The sequence below is a fragment of the Camponotus vicinus genome, unplaced genomic scaffold (genome assembly GCF_025532165.1).
Source record: "Camponotus vicinus isolate PSW18456_S1 unplaced genomic scaffold, iyCamVici1.0 SCAF_12, whole genome shotgun sequence".
In the NCBI taxonomy this organism is placed as follows: Eukaryota; Metazoa; Arthropoda; class Insecta; order Hymenoptera; family Formicidae; genus Camponotus; species Camponotus vicinus.
Window position 1 is genome coordinate 1,513,174 of NW_028141948.1, and position 19,858 is coordinate 1,533,031.

Genomic DNA, 19,858 nt, shown 5'->3' on the forward strand with positions numbered 1-19,858 from the left:
TTTTATGCAAATTCGAATTAATTTACAAAACTTAATTATTATATAATTTTCGTCGTACCTATCTCCCTCTGTACATCCTGCAGTCCATTTTTAAGATTGGCGACTTCTTTTTGCAGGTCAGCCATACTGACTCTAGCTGCTGTTCTAACATGCGGCATATCCTCCTCGATATCTAAGACCTCTCTGAATCTGGCTTCGAGAATCTGCACGAGATAATGTAACAAAGTTGTACCCTTGGAGTAAGAAGACTTCGTGTCAACCAGACGATTTAAAGAAGCCAATCGGAAACCGCACGCGTTACCCCGCGCGTTTCCGCGGTTGACGTAATTTCCTAACGCCAAAACCAATTCCAAAAGCTTTCTGAGTCTCCTTGATCTAGCCACTTGCCGGCTCGCTTCCAGAACTGCTCGCATCCTCGGCGTCAATTCCGCGATGCTGGCCGCGAATTTCTTCTTGTAATGCAGGGAACGCAACCTCTGTTCATAATGCGGTACTCTAAAGGCAGAAATAAACGTTTTGTTTATGCAATATATACAGTTACAATAAAACAAAAACAAAGTGATGCGTGAGATATAAGTTAATAGATTTTCCGAAATTTAAATATCATGAGAAACTAGAAGTCCAATCAAGATTAATTAAAATATAATATTTTTCAATAATTTAATATTAACTTCAAGCTAATAATTATAATAATAATAACATTGAAAATACAACGCACTTTGATATTTGATACAAAAAGCTGTCGGCTCTATTCTGCAATTCTTTCTGATGGATATCTAACGAGGCGGCCTCCTCCGAGGACGGTATGTATTTTAGCAATTGCTCCACCATATCGATATGCAAAATGTTCTGTTGATCCATTGACAATATCGTCCTAGTGATTTCATTGTCAGACATCTTCAATTTCGATAATAATATCGTGCAATTTTGCGCCCTCCTCGAATCGATCACTGACATCGTTTTCTTATTTTTTCCTAGAGTCCTTAAGTCTTCTATTGAGCCCTCCGTGGAGACGCCATTCTTCTGATATGCGCAAAAGATTTTGTCGATAGACTCAAGATCCATTACATTATAAAGCTTACTATCGTCCAACTCAGACCATATTGTGCCTTGCAACTTTTGCTCAGGTATCTTGGACCAATTAAATGATTTCAAAGGATTACTCGGCTGCGGAACGTTTTTTATTATCTCCACCTGCAATATTTAATATTCAATTAATTATTAATTATACTTTTTGATGCATCTAATTATATGATATGTTGTATTACATAACGTAGAAAAAATTGATCATTAAATGATAATATTAATTATAGAATTAAATGATATTATTAATAATATATAGGTTTAATAAAATACATAATTATTTCATAATTAATAAATTAATAAATTGATATTTATTATTATTAATTGTAATAATTTAGTAAATTAAAGTATAAACTTGACGAGACATTGCCATGTCTCTTGATAATAATAATTAATAATAACCTTCATTGCTGGAGGAGCAATCGGCATTAAACAAGGAGGTGGTGGGGGTGCTAATGGAGGAGGTGGCGGTGGTGGCGGGGTAGGTTTTGTCTCAACCTTCTCAAGTACTTCATCCTCCACAATTTTCAGTGTAGCTTTTGCATCGTCTGGCAAACTTCCGGAAGCTACCAACTGTTCTAGACGCTTTCTCTCAGATTTCTCGTTATTAATTTGTCGCGACAATGTCTCAAGATTATCTTGCAGTTCGGAAATTTTTTGCTTTGTCTCTATGTGCATCGATGTCTCTTTCTCGAGACGTTCTTTGATTCTTGCTAAACTCGCCTCCATATCTTCCTACAAAATACATATTGATTAGCGATGATTTTCATTAGACATTTTAATGATATTCAAATTAATGGAATTACAAACTATTATAAAGAACTCTAGATGATAGTCACACATGACTATTTATATTAAAAAATAAATAATGTGCAGAGCAATAGAATGATAACGTTTGATATGTATCATATATAGAATAAGATTAATAAATAAGATATATTTTATGTTGAATATTTTATATAACAAATAGTGCGCTAAAATGTTATATAATAGACTAATTTTAAATTTGAAATTCTCAATATATTATAAATTCAAATCAGAATGCAACATTCTTTTCATTTCTATAATAGAATGTATTGATTCTCAGTTCAAATAAAAAGAACCGAATCTTCTTTATAGACATCTTTATAGATATCTTTATAGATATATTTATATATTTATAATTAAAATTTTCCTATTTTTTTGAAGATAGAAATTGGCATTATATCTTATTTCCAAGAATATTGATTTTCAACCTTACGTACTTTTTCTTGAGTTCTCAGATCTAATTCTTGCTCCTTTTTAGCCAGTCTTGTGGACATATCTAAATTTTCACGTTCCAGCTCTTCGGCCTTTTTTCTCGCTGCCACAAGTTCCTCCTCTTTTGCGAGAAGATGGACAATCTCTTTTACATTTATTTCAATCGGAGCCACGTCGGGATTCCTTATCAAGCCTGTCTCGGTGCTTTCGGACTGCAGGACGATTTGCTGAACGATTCGATCGAACAGCAACCAATGCTGAGGATGTGAACCGTAATCCACTAAAAAAATCAAACACAGAATTATATGATATATCTTATATATTTTATCATGAAACAATCTGTCGATCCAAAAACTCACATGGCAACAAGAGACAATGTTCAAGTAAACTAAGAAGATGAGGATAAGCAGCAGTATGACTGAGTTTTCGTCGCAAAAGATCAAACATGGCACTAGCACTCTTAGTATCCACGTGCTCCTTCTCAAATTTTCTGGCAAGTTCCTTTTCGTCCTCATTCCGCACCATTTCGAAGAAATCGAGATGTCTATCGAGCGTCTCATTCTCATACCTTCTCAGTTTCTCGATAATAGGCTGAATGCCGAGCATCAATAGCTCGTATCTCAAGTGCAGTCTGAACTCCAGTGTCACCTGACCCGGCCCATAGTTCAACACGGCATTGATAAATGACATGATTGCCGTCTTCAAGGATAGATTGTCCTTGTAAACGCCGAAATTTTTATCGAGATTGTTAATTATACATTGGAAGCGTGTTCTCTCGGAATGATATTGTTGGAAGTGCAGCATAGCCTCTAGGACCTTGCGGTGACCTCCCGGCACTAGACAAACCGCGCCGAGGATCTCTAATACAGAGATTTTTGTCTTTATATTCTCAGTCGCCAGCGACTGCGATATTGTGTTGATTGCCGTTGGATGCGCCAACACATGCGCTCTACCATTCTACAAGAAACAGTTAATTATGAATAATAAAGAAGAAATAGCGATACACACTTGGTTTCCCTCGATGAAATTAGAAATATAAGAGTTTAGTCAAGTATTAGTGGTTTACGTATCTTCATTAAAAGGGAGAATGAAATATGAGAATGAAATAAGTTGTTCGTTTGCTTCTTTGAGGTACAAACTATATATTTATTACACAAATTAGTAAAGACGGAACTCACTGAATTGTTCATTAAAGCTTTTAGACATCCTATGACGCTGGTATGGAGATTGCTATCAGCCGCTTCAGCATTTATAGTCTCTAATACTTGTAAAAGAGCATTTAAGCCATCTAATTCTATAAATCTGAGAACGAAACTATGCGGCTGCGTCCTCAAGGCAGTCTTTAGAGCTTCGACTTGGCGCATTTGATTCGATATCTCCTCATCTTCCTCCGGAAAAGGACTCTGCACAGAATATTCGATATGCTAATCATATATAGGGTCTAGAGAAACTTAAAAATATTATTATTAGAGAAAGTTGATGATTCGCATATATCACTGTATAATTTTTATAACTTTCTCGGAAAATTATTAACTTTAAGCAGTCTTCTTATCGTGAATTTACACGCATAACATATAAAAATATGTTTCTGCATCTCATTAGTACTACATCTCACTTATAAGATAGATACAGCTCTTTCTTAAGCACGTTCCTCTTTTTTCCCCTTGTCAAATCTTTTAATTTTAGTTTTGTTTAATTTTTTATTCTTGATTTATATTTTAGTAAAAAAACTTTTAAAGTGCAAATAATTTATTATACCATAACAAATAAAATTTGTAATGAATAAAATTACAAAATAGGAAAATAGTTTATCAAATATCAATGTTGTATTATTGACATCTCGATCCTCATTAGAAAATTTCAATATATTTAGTGCACATCAAAATTTTTCTTTAATTGGAATATTAAATGCAGTCTGAAATGTCGAATACATTTTTTTAAGAAAAAGCTGATTGTATTGATAGTTATATTCCGTTAAACAATTTCGTTCACTCACGTTCGCTATCGTCTTCAATCTATTGATATAGTCCTCGGGATCGCCGCTAAGATCGGTTGTCCGCAACCCTCCGTTGTCCAGCGTGCCATTACCTTTTCTAGAGCAATATATCTGCCACTTTTTGTTCGCAGGAAGTGCTAAAACTGCTTGTCGATTGGCTTGAGTTAAATCCAATTCATCGACTAGTTCGAGAAACATTTTATTTAGCTCTTCCTCGGATGGCATCGGCAAGGTAGGTGTCATCGCTTGTAGCGTGAGCGTACCCGTGTGTTCCACAACGCAATACGTGATTTCCGGTGGCTCATCATCCTGTAAAAAGAGCAATTAAATTAGTTCAGCATTTTGTATAGGTTATTATAGATTGTATAAGTAATAATGCAAAATATAGTAATATAATAATATATAATAATATATATATTACAAGTTATAAAAATATTAGTTTGGCCATTTTTCATTCTATATACATGTAACATATATTTATATAAATAGCTGCGAAATCTATAAAATTGTTTCAAGAAAAAGTAAATTTTATCTCCATTAATTTCAATATCATTTAATATAATTAAACATTATAATTCTCACACAATATCATTTAATATAATTAAACATTATTCAATTTTATTTTTAATAAAGAAACTATTATACATAATAAATAAATTTTCTGAAATAATGCATTTTCAGTATTTTACATTAGTATCAATATAATCATTCCAATTTTTTATTGAGAATAATCAATATAATCCTATAACAAAAACGTAATAAAAAATTCGCCATTTTTATACCACACACACAACATGTGCGTTATATGAATTATATTAATTTTATTTATATGAATTATAATTAAATAAATATAATACTAAATATACTATTATTATTATATTTATATTGTGCAAAATTATATTTAAAATGTTAGTTACGTACACATATATGTGCATATATATAGACTTTCGGGTAAGCAGATAGCATCGCGATCAATAATGCAACTTGCTGTTGCCGCAGTTCTTTGCACTATGAGTGAATTTCGCTTTCGACTAATAAAAGTTGGAAACTTTTATACATTTTTCCATTGAATAAATTATCGTAGTGATTTAATTGAATATTTATGATAATGACAGAAAGAGTTATAACAATCGAGGATATGTAATTAACTCTTAATGTTATTAATATATGTAAATTAACGTGTGCCTGAGTATTTTTTAAATCATCGCACTTAAGACAATATTGTCAATGATTTCACAGTATATACAGTATGCAAAATATATTTTATTAAGCCTTCAATAATATTTCGAAAACTCTGTAATGGTGATATTTACATAGACTTAGGAAAAGTTGCAAATTCTTTATTTATATATATTTACAAATCTAATTATATGGAATATTATAAAATTTCAAGACTTTATTTAAACAAATTCGAAAGGAAGAATATTATACATTGCGAGGTAATATTGTATGCCTGATTATTATGAATTTCGAGACAACAATAAACACGTAATAATAATGGACGATAATTAAATTATTTCAAATTATTTGAAAATTATTATATAAATTATTATAATTAAGATATGATACACAATTTGTGTATGTGATATGTGATTGTATATGTACATATATTAGGAAAATTTTACCGGTTTTAATTTTCAAAATCTATTTTTATCATTATACACTCATTTTCATTTCGTTCTATTTGCAGTAACTCCAGTCGATAAGAAGCGATAGCAAAAGTACACAAGCTGAATTCCTAAAATACTTTCATACGTGACTAGAAAATTATTTATTCCCGTACTGGCATCGATTTATTCTTTGTAAATATTATCCCTATATGTTTGCCGCAGTAAGAGATCGCACATATTACATATATTATATGTACGCACAGGATCCTCTGACGTTTCTCTCCTGAGGATTACACGCACGTATCCTTCGCGTCTTGTGAAACAGACGTGTGCACGCACGTGACCGTCACGACACGAGGAGGTACAATCAAACGTGATACTCGACTAGCGTGCACACATGAGAGAAAAAAAAGGTGCTATTAATTCCTCTCTTTATTAAAAGAAAAATGCATATTTATATATTCATTAAATGCCTATCTACTTTTATCATGGTATTATCATTCGAAAAATTTGTCTTTTCAAAAATAATCATTGTTAATATCTTTAGTTTTCGAAAAAATGATTTAACATACGATATTTATTTTTAAATTATTTTTGAAGAAGCATTTTTATTGTAAAAAATAATACGCGTTTTCTAGAGGAAAATTCATTGATATTATAAAAGATATTATAATTGAGACGCTCTTGATTTGCAATATTTTTAAGTTCTGTTAGATAATACAATGAATCAGTTCTATTAATGTGTATTAGGCGTAACTGGCTGCAATTAGGCCCATATTTTGTCCCTTCGTTACATGTGTTGCAAATCGCAATTTATGATAAACTCACTTGGCACATTGCAGATGCTGATCTAATCGTCGCGCATTGTATGTAAGTCTTTATTGTCGTCCCGCGAAAATTATGCTGTCATGCTGGTAAACGAAACAGATGGACGATAAAAAGGAAATAACTTGGATGCTGTGCTGAAGAAAAAGCAACTTCGGACGCATATCGCAACTATGTGTTTGATGAATAGCCTTACCTACAGCGGTGTAACTGTAGGTCACTAATGACGACATTATCGAGATTTGAAAGAATGAGGTGATTAGAAAGCGAAGACGAGATATGCTTATCGAGCTTCATTTTTATCGCGAATATATCGAAGGCTATCGCAGACCATTTAGAGGGAAATATAATAAAGAGTTAATATAAACAGAGATTTTAAGTTAGTTAAATATGAAAACAAACATATATATATATATATATATATATATATATATATATATATATATATGTGTGTGTGTGTTTTCATATTTAACTAACTTAAAATCTCTGTTTATATTAACTCTTTATTATATTTCCCTCTAAATGACCTGCGATAGCCTTTGATATATTCGAAATATTCTAGACAAGACTGTGTATTTTATTTTATTAGAATTAGAACATGCATCTAAAATAGAAGCAGATCTTAGAAAAATACTTTATAACATATATATTAATATAATCCAAGCAGATTGCAAATAATTTTGAGAAAGAAAGAAATAAAAAATGGAACAATCTCTCTATTTGAACAAAACAACTTTAATTGATAATTTAATTAATTCTCGCGTATATATATATATATATCTTTAAAAAAACAATACATTAATTGAAACGCGAGAATTAATTATATTATCAATTAAAGTTGTTTTATTCAAATAGATTGTTCCATTTTTTATTTCTTTCTTTCTCAAAGTTATTTACAATCTGCTTGGATTATATTAATATATATATTATAAAGTATTTTTCTAAGCGATCTACTTCTATTTTAGATGCGTGTTTTAATTCTAATAAAATAAAATACACAGTCTTGTCTAGAATATTTTTATCCGAGTTGACGATTATTTTTATAATCTCATAATATTTGAACCTATTTATATACCTATTTAGATAAATTACAGATAAATTATATACCTATTTAGATAAAAACCTATCTAGATAAATATCTATTTAGATAAAAACTTATTTAGATAATGAAATAATATGAAATTAAATAAATTATTTAGATAATTAAATTAATTAGATAAACTATTTAGGTAAATACCTATTTAGATAAATTCTTTTTATTATATTGTACTTTTTCTTCCACATTATATTCACAAAAATTGTATTTTTCTTAATATATTTGTTTTTCTTTTTAAATCTTTTAACCCAAGTTCCCCTCGGTATCGCGTGTGAAAACAAACTCGTAAAAACTGTGCAACATTTTAGAAAGGATATTATCGATAAAATACGACTTCCGAATCTACCTTTGCTTGACTAGTTTCCAGAAAAGGAACTGAATACGATGTCCTGGCAAGACCGATCTTGGTATCTCGTGTTTATTCTCCGAGTCAAATATTTTAAAGGTTTTACTTTTCGGCCGATCGTTCACCAGGAAAAAAAGATCACAGAACACTTAAGGATACTAGATATACGATTATATTCGCATATAGAATATAGTCGACTTTCAACTGAGAGAATCGAATGAATAAAAATCAATCAAGATAATGAAATTTGCAGATCACCGAGACAGCAGAGAACCGATCGAAAACGACCATTTGTAGATTATGTTGCGTTTCTGGAAGAAACGGTATACCGATTTTCTTGGCTCAATCGACCATCGCGGTCACGATGTCAAAGACCTCGAATGTTCGTGTTTGCACGAGAGGGACATGCCAGATCTCATGACGCTGCAAGACGCCGTTAATATTGCATGATGTCCTTTTCTTACACACGATATATATTCCGAGAATATTGAATTATTTATTAAATAAAGAATAGTAATTTAATTAAGTTTACTATGAACTTTCCGCGGATTTTTCGTTCGATTTTGCGTTTCTACGAAATTATTACATTATTAAAATCATATAATATGTGTTCAATATTATGAATGGTACAATTTGCGATTAGTAGAAATACATTAAAAATTATCAAAATTGTATCAAATATTTTAAAAAATTATTGAAATATTTTACGATAATAAAATGCGAATATAGAATAAAATAATGTTTTTTTATTCGATTTGAATATGAATTTTAATATATAATTCTATAATTGACTTTCAATTTTAATTACAAATATGTATATGTATATAATTATATATTTTACTTAATAATAAAAATTAAAAAATTAGCATGAGATCATGGGAGTTAATTTAAAAGTATATATTTAAAATATTATCTGATTTTTGATTGAAATATATTAACATGTTAAAAATATATTCTTTTTAAAGCTAATATTTTGCATCAATTTTTTAATTTTTAATCTTAAATATTTTATATATATACAGTGGAATCTCATAATAGTGCATTGTACGAGATTTTAAAATGCTGTAATAAGATTACTCGACATCACGATATTTATTTTATTTAAAAAGACATATACAAGAGAAGAAGAAAGCTGCAATCTGAAAACTAGAATAGGACATGTGCGACTTTTACAAAGGTCGATAATGTCAAGATATATAGCGCTTGGCATGCAGAAAGGATTTCCTAGTAATGTATCTCACTAGGTTGCTAGATAAATAAAGATAATTGATGAGTATCACGGAGAAATCTTTGAAGTTGTTGCAACCTTGTTGTCCAATCTTGATCACGAAATAATTTTGCACTTGCATGACATGCAATGCATAATAGCCTGAAGCAACTTACGCAGAAAATTTTTTCTCACTGGTTGGAATAGTTAGATTTCTGTCTATTAATATTTTCATCGAGAATATGAACGAATAATCACGATTTTTTATCGAGAAATGTATGCATTTTAATAAGCAATGATGATGTATATTTATGAAATATATATGGAAATAATTATGGTTAACGATGATTAAGAAAGCTTAACATAATAAGAAAATTCTATCTTCATTAAATATAGAAATATTTCTTTATAAATAAGTAATTATAACGTATAAATAAAATATAAGTAATTATAGTGTATAAATAAAATTAAAATTTGTTATCAGACTGATATAATATATCCTTTATTTTATTTTTATTTATTAATATTATTTTTATATTTTCATGAAAATAGATGAAGTATACATACAGATTTAAAGCTTTTCACGTGTTGAATCTATTGAACGCATTCAATCAGAACACGTGTATTTAAAATAGAACAGATATATTTGTATAGACTTCTTATTGATTTAATGATAATAAATCGCATAAGAGACGAATTAAGAGAGTGCAGTTAATAACTCAATTCTTTTCACTTTCAGTCGACTTTCAAATTAACACATGTATCTAGCTTAACGGAGAAATGCTTCAACAAATTTATGCAGTATACATGTGTTTGCATATGTGAGAATAAGAGAAAAGAAATATTAAGAAGATATAATTAAGAATATATGTACATATCAAACATTTTTTATAATGATATTAATCATATATAATAATAATTTTATGAGAGAAGTTAATGTCAAATTTATAAATTAAAAAACACATAAAATTTAAGCATAAATTTAAAAAAGAATTAAATATATAAATGCTTATTGTAAATATTTACTCGTTTTCTTCATCCTTTTTTTACAAAATGTAAACATATATTTATATTCTTTTGCTATAGATATAAAAAACATATAACTTTTTTACATTTGTAATGCTTATGCAGCTATATTAATAATAATGTTACATTATATATATTTTTTAATAGATAATACATTTTTTCTTATTGACATTTTTTCCATAATTACATATAAGAGAGATTTTATTAGCTATTTTAAAGAATTAAACTTGAAATTTTTTTATTTAACTAATTTTCTCAAATTAAATTACTGTTGTAACTTAATGATGACTTAATGAGATTAATTTTCTGATATAATAATAAAATATTAGTTTTTAATATATTGGCAAATATCAACTTAATTTAATAATAATCATCATATCATATATTATCTATAAAATTAATCATGCGCGTAGAAAGTATATTTATTTACACAAAATTTACTTTTAGTATCATACCTGGAGGCAGCCGCAAAACGATTTCTTCACTCGTGATGGCATAGTCTGGCAGCGACCGACAAACTCTTTCAGAGGCTGTGAACTTTTCACAGGACAGCTTGGAATCCTCTGCAAATCATAAAATTCTTTTCATGAATATTTATAATTTTACGCCGTATATATATATATATATATATAACGAAAAATATTAATGAAAAGATCCAAAGAATTTACATATGTAAAGATAACGCATTAGTGTCATTATAAGACTAAAGTCATTATAAAACTTATCGTTATAACCACAATAGTGTTTTGTTAAAGTATAACGAAAAGTTCGTTAGAAAAAATATCTAATTTTATGTTATATAAAGATGTAGTTAAAAAAGAGATGAATTTAAGAATTATGTCGTAGAAATTTTATGCACTTTCATAACACAATATAATATGCCATATAACATATAATTTAAAAACGCTATTAGAAAACAAGAGTAAATAATTTTAGGGATATAATATTATAATAACATTGCATTAAATGTCAATTTCGTAACAGACAGAGTTTCGTCTTCCTTTAATTTTATACACGGAACTTTCTGTCTAGTCGTTACACAATTACAATATAAGAATATTATGTATGATAAGTATAAAAATGACGAAAATTGAAGAAATACAGATCTAATTTAATATATAAAAATAATACATAAAAATGTAATGTAATGTAATAATGTGATAATTTCAACTCTTCTCTAGTTTGTCTGATACAATTGTAAATACATCAAAAATTATGTTATGTTATATAATAATGAAAGAAAACTGAAATTTTAATTACAAATCGTAGTTTATAATTACAATTTTTTTTAATTAACAATGCAACAAGTGATGATCAATGATTATATAACAGCCTACAGATGACGGATTTTAAATAAACGCAGCGAAAGCCTTTCACTAACAATCAAAATTCCTTCGCGATTTGATTACCTACGTGCCATCTTTCAGTTTCAGTTTTCGGGCAGGGCACAATATCCTGATCCTCAACAGAAGACGACATGTCGACATCACTTTTCAAGATCAATCAAATCGTTTTTTTATACGATACAATCAGATAAAAATCAAACGCTCAGTGCGTTTTCGATTGTAATTATCCTTATGATTAACCGCGATTTTCACTTTTGCGTGTCTTGGAGAGGAAACCGCTTCGCTCACACGAAGGTAAAAACTGGAGAGTTTGAGCCATTAGTTGACGCTGTCGACTAATATTCTACCTTATCTTGCACGTTGAAATTCTTATCGCGAAGAAAAAAAGAACAGAACTACGTCAATTATCGTGCGCCAGTTATCGCGAGACTATGCATATCATTGCGGCCTTAACAATCAGCTGACTGCCAGTCATAAATAGACAAACCACTTTTGCAAGCATCTTATTTTTATGATGCGAAGGACATATAATTCCTCCATTTCATTAGCTTCCAGATATTTTCCTGCATTTATATTAGTTTTACAAAATGATTAGAGATAATATTTAAAGGTAAATAAATATTAAATAAAGAGTTGTGTTCATATGATAAGCAATCAACGAAAATATGTAAATAAGGCTAAGAAACGTTATCAAAAGTTATTACGTAATCAGCATTTAATAAATTATCCATGAAAAAATAAATTACAAAGTTTGCAAAAAGATTAAAACCGCGAAATATTATTGAATAATAATCATAAGTTGAAAAACATAATTTTGATCTAATCCAGATTCTTCTTAATTCAAACAGAGAAGAGAGAGTCAAAAGTACATATTAAAATTAACTGTCAGAAACAAAGGCAAAGAAATAACAACAAACAAAGAGATAAATGGTCATCATATCGATACCGATTCGCACATTAATGCAATAATACATTGTTCGTGTATTATCACTTGTAAAACTCGTTAAACAGGTATAAAAAGAAAAAACTCAGAAATATTCTTAGAGAATGTGGGCGCTCACCCATTTAAAAGTAAAATTCAAATTTATAAAAAACAGAAAGTGTGAAAAAAAGATATAAAAATTAAAAAAATAAAAATTAAAGTTCAGAAATGAACTTTCCTTCGAATATAATTGATTTCAACCTGATTACATGTAACGATCTTAAAGTAAAAATTTTGCTTTAGAGCATCTATTCAGAACATATTCAGAATATTATTAATTTTTTTATGACGTACATAATCGTCAATAAGATATTACTCGATATGTATTTGGCAGTTATATGTGCTTCTTTCGGCTGTTTCTATTCGTGAATAATTGCAACCTTTCTCAAGCCGTTATATCGCGGTTCATGTAACAAGAATGTCGAACACATCAGAGCACCTGTACGTGAATGTGTAAACGCGCACGATATTTCGTTCTGTGACACATGCTTTTCAAAATGCATAACTACATGTAAGAATGAATGAAATTTTCGCTTATTTAATGTATCGTGACAGAAAAAAAAACAAACATATATAATGACGTCGGACCGAATAATTTAATACGTATCCTTGCAATTTAATTTGCATAAATTTCGATAAGTGATAGTAGTATTTCGAGCGTAGTACCGAGTTCTGATATATGTATAAATCTATCTACACATATCTTAACTTTTAAAGAATACTGAAAGAATTATTATTTTAAATGCAAATGCCATCGTAACGGCGTTTGCCGGAAGCGACTATACAACGACGGAAGCGAGTCACGGACTTGTAAGCATACTTTCCAAAGCTTTACGGTCTCTAATCCATCTTTTCAAATTACTTCCTCGTGAAAAATACAGGGATACGCGAATTTACGTGCATCATGGCTCACTGTCAGCACGTTATCAATTTGAGACAATTATAAACGTATAAGAAAATAATATCGTATATCTTGAAAGAAGTGACAATTTCATTATCGATCATTTAGTCATTTATTACGTATATTAATTTAGCAAAAGAAAGAAATAAGGAAAGCGTTGAGTCTTATTGGTTTAACATGTCAATACAAGTAAAATTTTTGCAAGAAATATTCATGTACAAAGAATTATATTCAAAAAAATACGTCATAAATAAATTTTAATAATATAATAATTTGTGTGATTATATGTAGTTGATTAGTTAAAGTAATTATATTTTATTTATATAAGACACGTTAAATTTTCTTATTTGCACAACACATAATTTTAAATAATGTAATTATTATTTAATAATACAAGATTATAAGTATATTTAATAATACAAAATAACAAACTCTGATATTAAATTATAATAATAAAAAGAAGGTAATAAAATAAGAGTTTAAAAACATAATATTTAAAAAATCATTCTCTTGAATCAAAACAATTTGTTTTTTTTTATATTAATTTTTAATTAAATTATTAAATATTAATTATATATTAATATGATTACTATTTATATATATAATTATTATTAATAATACTAATTAAATGATTATTGACATAGAAATATTTGTTTTGCTAGAAATCATATAATCTCATATCTTTTCCGATATCTTTCCGAAGCGTCTTATCAACTTGTATCGCATCGATTAATAATTTATCTCTTTCGTCACATGATTACAAAAAATGAGCAATATTAATATATACATGTCTCTAATTTTACATTCTTCATTAGATATAATATCTCATAAATAATCATCAATTATCAAATTACTAATCAAATTATTAAAAAAATTATTAATAAATTATATCATAAAAAAGCATGATACATTTACACTATTTTTAATATCTCCTTTGAGTATGCAAATATAACTTGAATTATATAATCAGCCAACGTTTTTCGAAAATATCAAAAACTGCTTAGCTAATTAAATCTGATTAGTTAAGATTTAGATCAATGAATGTTTTATCAATATAATTCATGGCAATAATACATATTTCGAAAGATCTGGTTATAGAAATAATATTAAATTTGCGCTAAGACATATTATGTTAGATATATGCTGCAAAAAGAAGCATAATAATAATATACTTGAAAGTAATAAACTCATTACTCACTGCCGCGGTATAATTACCTGCTATAATTATTGTGTTTCGTGAGGCGCGTGCAAGCGATTTGATCTCGTAGATATCATTTTAATGACGCGTACATCATTCGGATCAAATAATCGCGCACATCAGTCGCGATTAATGTACGATTTATTTATGGCTATTTCGTGACACTCGATACTTGGAAGCTGTGCAGCGTGCGAGATTCATTTTATAATTTACTATGTGAGCAAAATTTCGCACAAGTTTCATTGCTCATGGTGCGAGAAGATAATCACATGATTGTGAATGTACATATGAATATACATTTTCTCTTTCTTGCGTCTTTTTGAAATTAATAACGCTGCTTAATTCTGCATCGAGAATTTTTTTGTAACTTTTTCAATATATGATATTGCAGTTTGTAGAATTATTAAAATTAAAAAAAATACAATTTTATTTAAAAAAATAAAAAATCATTAAACACTGTTAACAAATCAACTTATCGAAAATAAATATGCCTTTCCATTTTTACATATTTAAATTTAATTTTAATAATTCCTGAAAAAATTTTTTAAACAATTTTTTAAACAATTTTGAAGTTATTTACTTTGTATAATTTTGTTGAGAACCGACTTCTACTACATCAATGTATGCACGGTTCTTTCGAATTATGATCGAAATAAATACCTCCTCGCAATTAGGTCAATTCACTTGAATAATTATGGCGCGACGCATTATGCCATCATACTTTCAACTATGATGAAACTATCACTACCATAAACATCTTCTATGGACAAAAAATGCGAAATGTATTCTGCATATAAATTCGTATTTTTCAAAATATGAAGTATGTATAACATTACAAATATCTGTTTAATAAATTCATTATGATTCATCTGATTGCATATCTAGCAGAGTGTATTAACTTAAAGCATTTAATAATTTCTATACATTTTTTGTCTCTCTCTATATATTTAATACTATGTAAATAACATATATATGTACATTGTGTGCATAAGTTCTTTGAAAATTAAATATTTTACAAATAGTTTAGGCTTTTTAAAAAACCAATCTATGCAGATTCGGCGCTTTATAAAAGGGCTAAGCCTATTTATGCAGAGATTAATCTTACAGAAAATCTGTAATAGACATATATAAATAATAAACATAAATTCTAAAAAGTTCTTACATGAAAGATTATCTTTTTATCTTTTACATAATTTTATAATATTAAAGCGATGTAATAGAAAGACATAATAAAGAAAAAGACAAGTTTTGTTGGGTGTAGTTGAATCCAGAACAGCTGTACAGTAAGAGATTGTACGTATTATGATTACGTATTCGCTATTCGCATGCTAATAAATTCAACTGTAGTGAAACACTTGTAACAATGAACAATGAAAAACAAGCTGAATTACACCGCACATTATCTCTTTCTATTTCATACCATCTACATTTTTCTCCTTGTCAGCTCTGATCTTTTCCTCTCTCTCTCTCTCTCTCTCTCTCTCTCTCTCTCTCTCTCTCTCTCTCTCTCTCTCTCTCTCTCTCTCTCTTTCTCTCTCTTTTTCTCTCTTCTTTACGAGTATACTCTCACCAAAGATATTTGAGTGAAACTTTTATGTGCCCTTCCCCCTTATCGACATCAGTGGAATCATTGATTAATCGATCTATCAGCTGTCATAAAATGCGAGTTGAATTTTTTACCATTAATAAAAATAACTTTCTTATTAGCTACTGTCATTTTCTCTTTCACTCTCTCTTTCTTTTTTCCTCTAGAGTCTCCTATAGTTTAGAAGCTGCTGCTAACTAATGATTGAATCATAATATTAAAAATAAACATGAGAGTAGAGTAGAAATATATCAAGGCAAAATGTAACTGCTTGTATGATATACACAAATCGATTTTATATTAATATTTATTTTAAATATGTTGTTTGTTTTATATATTAATATTTGTTATATAAATATATTTGTTATATAAATATAATTAGGTCATATTAATAGAGTTGGTCTTTTCTTAAAATACCAAAAAAATTATTACTTACTGTAATTTTAAATTTTCAAAATTAAACACATTGACAATCCAGATTTTAATCAGAATAATATTAGATATAATTTATTTCAAATTAAATAAAGCTTATGATTTCGTTATTTATTTAAAAATCTAGAAAATAGGCTTCATAAAAATAATTTAATTTTTTCTTTAAAGAATGCCAAATGCTTTCTTTCATGTTGTTTCCATTGCTCCAAAATAGATTGCTCAAAGATAAGTAAGTAGCAAACCATAATCATAAAATAAACGGTACTTTGCCTGTTCTTCCAATTGCGCAATATAACATTCTTTTATCGCAATTTACTAGAAATAATAATTGCGTTTAAGACGAAGCTTCCACTAATAACGCATCTATAATATGCAGCTTAATACTTGAACTATACACATTACCAGATTCAGCTTTCCCATTTTCTCCAACATGGTGTCCATCTTGAATTTTGTCGATTAGACTCTTCTTCAAACGTTTGCCCTTTCAAGCCACTAACTGAAATGTCTTATACCGAGAGTACTCATTCGAAAGTTACTTGCTTAGCATACGAGGATTATCAATATTTGTCGATGAGCACTGTAAAATTACATCGTCCCAGAATAAAATGTACAACTTAGCGCATTTATAATATTTTAATGTGCATCATCCTGCAAAGATTTTGGAAATTACACGTAACATTTGAGAGAGATCTCTTCTTTTTGATATATAATTCTTTTATAATATAATCCTTTTGAGCGAATATCTTGATTCTTTTCTGAATACTTGCAGTTGATATATTACTTCTTTATTTCTCAAAAAACATTGATACAGAGTTGAAAATACTAATTTAGTTTTATTAATTGCTACATTTCTTTGCAATTTGACATTTGTTCCTATCATAGATTTTATTTACGTTTAATTAATCTTTTTTTTCTTTTCTTCTCAATTACACTTTTTTGATTTTTAAAAAATTTTTGTTTAATCCAGAATTGAATAAAAAGATTCCTTATATTATGTAGATGAAGGTAAAAAGTGTTGAATAATATTTAAGAGACATTGCAATTTTATTTTTATTTAAGACTTTATGTAGTGATAAAATTAATTAACTTTAAAAAATCAATATTATACTAATTTTCTTCTCTATCACTCTTGAATAATGATTTTTATTACAAAAAGGTTATAATATTTGTATATATTTCCTTATTTCTAAAAATAGAAATGTTAATTTTAGAGGTTTTATCATAAATTTCAAAATTTTGTTTTACAATAAATAGTAATTACAATAAACTTTAATCGCATTATTGTCGTCGATCTATCATCGTCTTTTTCCTATTAATTAACATATTAATTAATTTATTAATCACTTCGATATCTGTTTCTATAATACAATCTATTTTCAAATAATAAAAAAATAATCCAGCTTTTTTCTTCTATAAGATTTGTTTTCTTCCTGTTTGTCGAGTCACCGTTTTCCCCCGAAAAAGAGAAGTCTTTTTTGAAGTTTTTCTCATTGAATCTCTTTATTAACAAAACTGAATCGAATCTTCGTTAAAAAAATTAGACGTTTAACATCACAACATTTCATTCATAGGAATATTTCACGTTCGCTTGCAACTATTGAAGAGTCCGAGAAAAATATAATATATAAGTAAAATTCGACATTACAAATGTTACGACACTCGAATTTTCTTCTCTGTTTCGATCAAGATCAGCAGACGATCTCGTCTGCGAAACGTTCTCGCTCGCGATTGTAGGTTGAACTGCCAGGTGAAAACACAACACCTCTTAACCTGCACAGGTGCACATAGGAGTCCCCCGACTGGGCTCTGGAAAGAAGGGGGGCCTACTTGCGCGCTAGGATTCTTCGCCACGAATACTTTGATCGGCGCGGACCTGATGGTGAAACCGGAGAATATCATCTGCGCAATCCCCATTCTCTACAAAGATCGAATTTAAATGGGATAGATATTAGCTTAGAACAGATAGGAGTCATCAGTCGGCGAGCGATAAGCGCAAAGGAAAGTCCAAGTACGTTCAAAAATTTGCTCGCGGGGAAATATCACCTCGTTCGAGCACTTTCTTTTGCGTGTAACATTAATGAAAACATAAGATATGCGAAAACTCCAACTCTTTTGTGACTATATAGACTTTCTATCGTTATCACCAATTACAAATGACTAAAGACAAAAAAAGAAAGAAAGTGCATTAGATGATTAATAATATATCTTATTTTCTTTAGATCGTTTTTAGTTTACTCAAAAATGTTATGAAAAATATTCATATGGTTTATTTTACATAAATGTAATGATGCAATTTTTTAAATCTAACTTTTTATCTTAATAATTATAATTTAATATTAAAATTTTAATATTAAATTATAGATTTAATCGAACTAATTTCTCTATTGTTAAGTACATTTGTAAATAATATAAATTCTTTTACATATTAACGCTATATCAATAGCGTGATATTACGTTGATATTATAATTGATATATTTATCTAATAAATAGACCAATGTTTAATTAAAATATACATAATATTAATATGTCATATATATTAATACACAGCAATTAATATATGTATATCAAGATTTAATGAATTCTGAAGCGAAAGGCTCTTAAAATCCTTGCATATATTATAAATGAAATAACGAGCATGTGCGATGCATTTTTCCTTGTAGGAAAAATTGATTTTTCCAATTGATTTTGGAAAAATCATTTTTATGATTCGATTGCTTTCATCTTATAGATCTGTGATAAGTTTGCTATATATTTACAAAAAACTTGCTATACCGAACACGTTGTAAAACATATGAAAGCAATGAAATAAATTTTATCCAACTATCAGATTTTTCGTGCGCAATTTTACACATTATTATACGCATTTTTCAAATTTTTAGCTATTAAAATTAGAATCCAAACACATTTTATCATGGCTCATAATGGCCAATAAGCTTGAATGCTAAATGTACTTGATAAGCGAAGATAAAGAAATAGAATCACAGC

General features: G+C 28.5%; 1 protein-coding gene across 7 annotated transcripts in view; it reads right to left on the reverse strand.

Moving 5' to 3' along the window:
• Daam (disheveled-associated activator of morphogenesis-like protein) overlaps window positions 1-19,858 on the reverse strand; it is a 39,377-nt gene that overhangs the window by 3,012 nt on the left and 16,507 nt on the right. For 2 of the 7 annotated variants that reach the window (XM_083083754.1, XM_083083755.1), the window contains exons 2-9: window positions 10,884-10,991; window positions 4,319-4,627; window positions 3,501-3,725; window positions 2,682-3,279; window positions 2,328-2,602; window positions 1,486-1,818; window positions 719-1,194; window positions 59-495 (exon numbers count right to left, since the gene is read on the reverse strand). In XM_083083754.1, the coding sequence (XP_082939880.1) occupies window positions 59-495; window positions 719-1,194; window positions 1,486-1,818; window positions 2,328-2,602; window positions 2,682-3,279; window positions 3,501-3,725; window positions 4,319-4,627; window positions 10,884-10,925 (2,695 nt within the window). In that variant the 5' untranslated portion in view covers window positions 10,926-10,991. Of the gene's footprint in view, window positions 1-58; window positions 496-718; window positions 1,195-1,485; window positions 1,819-2,327; window positions 2,603-2,681; window positions 3,280-3,500; window positions 3,726-4,318; window positions 4,628-10,883; window positions 10,992-11,837; window positions 12,107-17,274; window positions 17,521-18,133; window positions 18,790-19,858 lie in introns of those variants that run through there. The other 5 variants (XM_083083750.1, XM_083083752.1, XM_083083751.1 and 2 more) reach the window with 5 other exon arrangements.